This window comes from Pyricularia pennisetigena, chromosome 2 (genome assembly GCF_004337985.1).
Source record: "Pyricularia pennisetigena strain Br36 chromosome 2, whole genome shotgun sequence".
Lineage (NCBI taxonomy): Eukaryota > Fungi > Ascomycota > Sordariomycetes > Magnaporthales > Pyriculariaceae > Pyricularia > Pyricularia pennisetigena.
The window spans coordinates 5,531,711-5,535,025 of record NC_043741.1 but is presented as its reverse complement, the minus strand read 5'-3'; the positions used below and the strand labels follow the sequence as shown (position 1 = coordinate 5,535,025).

Below are 3,315 nucleotides of genomic sequence, written 5' to 3'. Positions count from 1 at the left end.
CGGTGTCCTGAGATTGGACATGCGATTGGATTTGATCAAAGTCGGCTATGCTTCCGAAAGCGGACCCACACATTAACCCATGTGTCTCCATCCGCGATCGGATCTTCTGGGGCGGTGTCGGAGTTACTACTTGTCCATCATTTTGGCGCCGACAAGCCATGTGCTCTCCAATGAAGGTGTCGGGTTTATGACTATTTAACTCAAAATACTGCAGAAAAAGCTTAGACATAGCCATGCCGATCACCCTCAGGCTTGACGACAAAAATGCCCCTCGGAAGGTGGTTGCCTTACCGCTAACTGCGGCAGCCTTCACCCTGTTCGGTGACGTGGTGGAGAATCCACGGCCAGACCTCCATCCATCAAGCTTCACACCCGCCGGCCACGATGCACCACACAATCCGGTGGCGGCGAACCAGGGCTTCGCCATCAAGTATCAACATCCGACGCGGCCGCTGAACCTGTACCACCAGGTACCGAGTCGCAAGCCTGGCGTCGCCGTGGTCAATGTCTTTGTGTGCGCGGCTCGCAAGATCGGCGACGCCGGATTTCCCATTCAAGTGCTGGAGCGGCACCCCTTCACCACGCAGACATTCACGCCCATGTCCCGCGATGGGACCGACGTTAGGTACCTCGTCATCGTTGCGCCCAGCTTACAGGCGGGTGCTGCGGACGAGGGGCTGCCGGTGCCCTCGTCGTCCGAATCGTCTTGGGCCCATCCCGGTAGGGGCCTGCCCGACCTCGGTCGACTCCAGGCCTTCATCGCGACGGGCAGCCAGGCGGTGACTTATGGGGCCGGAACTTGGCACGCCCCCATGGTAGCCTTGGGATCGGACGGGACGAGTGTCGATTTCTTCGTGACGCAGTTTGCTAATGGGGTAGGTGTTGAGGACTGTCAAGAGGTTATATATGTTCATGACGACAAGGTCGGGGGGGCCTCAGCGTTGCAGCAGACAGTATCTGTGCACTTGCCATCGAAACCGCCGGGTCTCTGGACGCCTCGTAGTGGAAGCGCGAGACTTTGAAACGGCGTCTCTGGTGCCCGAGTGGCAAACTGACACCCTGGATTGTAAGAGTGGTCCGGGTTCCTACTGAATGATGAGCTGCGTTTAGAAACTCTCGATAATATACATAAAACTGTCCCACTAAAACACATAGCAGAACTTGGGCATGTATAGTACACTGTGTACAGGGGGTTTACCTTCTCATCTTTCTCTTTTTGGGTCGAGTTGAGAGAGCGGAATACAAAACAATAAATGGCTGACTGTTTGGGCTTACGCTGCCCATTTAGGTCATATGCCTACTAGGAGGCCGGCTGTGAAGATTATATCCGGCCCATCTCCTAAATCTCATGGGAAGGCGCTTGGCAGACCCCTCAGCTCACACCAGACAAACCCCTCCACAGATCCACCTGAGCTGAACTTGATCTGGGGGTTTGATGTAGGCTGCTTTCAACTGCAATGCGTCCTTTCCTATACATACAAATTACTCAATTGCTCTGTAAATTTGAAACGTCGTCATTATGTTAGAAACCGCCGATTCCAAGAACAAGCTCGAAGACCTCTCCGGGATAGTTCTGCAGCCCGGCGAGAACCCCTACAATGCATTGATTAAAGCGTGCAACGGCAGAGAGGCCGAGATACAGAGCTTATACTCTACGCACCGCACCGCGAGGAACGAGCAGCAGAAACAAAAATTCCTGGTCGGCTTCAATGAGGTCATTACAGACCCGATCCTCATGCGGCTTGAAGATCCGACGCTAGAACCCGGGTTTCAAGATCCGCGAAATTGCCTCGTGCTCTGGGCCAGGCCGCCGGGTCACGTTCTGGAGCTCGCCAGCCACCTACAACACTTGTTGAAGCAAGCCGCACCGAGTAAGTGACCGCACAGCTGCTCTACTGGTATAAGCTATTTTGAGCGGGGTACAACAAAGAAAGAAAAAAAAACAAGAAAAAAAAAACAAGTAAGCGACTAGAAACCTATGCTAGACCGTGCGGCTGAATCGCAAATTCACCAGATCTGTGGCTTATGCCCACGCATAGGATGCACATGACTGCCATGGAGATAACCCACTCGCGCACGCCGGAGGAAATATCAGCGCTAGTGGCAACTATCCGCCCGACGACGGCCAAACTGGCCAACTACTCATTCACCCATCGCTCCAGGGTGGTGAAGCCAATGATTGTCTACGACCTTGCCGGAGTGGCCTTGTCGTTCGTGCCGGCTGCTGGCGAGCTGCTGGCGTCGTCCGACTCGGCGGCCTCCAACCAAGGGGAAGATGGGAGAGTGGATGACGGCTACTCTTACCACCACTTGCGACGGGACCTCTGGGATATGGTGGTTACGGACGCCGGAATCGAGGTCGGGTCCCGATACGTCGTCCCGTCGGCTCACATCACGCTTGGCCGCTACTTGACGCAGGAGGACCACGCCACCCCGGACGCCCGCGAGCGGTGGGTACAAAAGATCGACGAGATCAACGCGTGGCTGGCGGCTGAGGTTTGGAAAAACCAAGACGAGCGGGCCGGTTTCGTGGGCGAGTGGCTCGTAGGGCAGGAGCGCGGTCTAGATCTCCGGGCTGGGAGACTCTGGTACGGCGGGGGAAGAACTATCATGATGGGCGAAGGTTTCTGAGCGAGGAGAATTGTTGAGAGATAATTGTGGGGGGAGGAGGTATTGAAACCTCAAAGTCAAAATTTGGGTACCGTCGCTTCGTCCCGCCTATCGTCACTACAGTACAGTATACCATAAGGGTCAGGCCCAGCGTGCCGCTGATCTCATCTAACAAACATTGCAGGCGTTCCTGGGTACCTAGCTTACTAGCTTGACCGAGTAGTCGATATTTTGCTGGGGTCTAAAACAACTAGATCGAAGTTCGTGCCAATGTGGCTTTCCTACCTGCCTTCTCGTTTTTTTTTTCTGGGTGAACTGGGCTTGCTGGGTTGGCAAACAACAGCACATTGTAGGATCACCTAGACTTGCTAGACTAGTAGGGTGCACTGTGGGTACGTAGGATTGAATCAATTTAATGAACGGGGCAGCCAGACAAGGTTCGTTTACTTTTGCCAGAGTGTTCCCGTGTCGCGTCGAACATTCTCCCGTAGTAAAAGTCTCATTAAAACAGCGCAGATATAGCATTTCAATTTTGGGCTGAAAAAAATAAAAAATATAAAAAAAATCAAACCTGAATTTTTTTGGTCTCATGTGCGTTTGTTGTTGCTTTTGTTCGCCCTTGGCGGTCATTCCGATTCGTCAAGGATGGGTGCTTGTCAGGACGAACCAAAGAAAGGAATTGAATTCCATCCAGTCTCTGTCTCC

General features: G+C 53.4%; 1 protein-coding gene across 1 annotated transcript; it reads left to right on the top strand.

The window, feature by feature from the left end:
- Positions 1–233: 233 nt before the first annotated feature.
- PpBr36_01532 (uncharacterized protein) lies at positions 234–2,631 on the top strand (the record flags this gene model as incomplete). Its single annotated transcript, XM_029888717.1, has 3 exons — positions 234–875; positions 1,544–1,871; positions 2,015–2,631. The coding sequence occupies 3 exons, from the start codon at positions 234–236 to the stop codon at positions 2,629–2,631; spliced, it is 1,587 nt and encodes a 528-aa protein (XP_029751089.1).
- Positions 2,632–3,315: the final 684 nt, after the last annotated feature.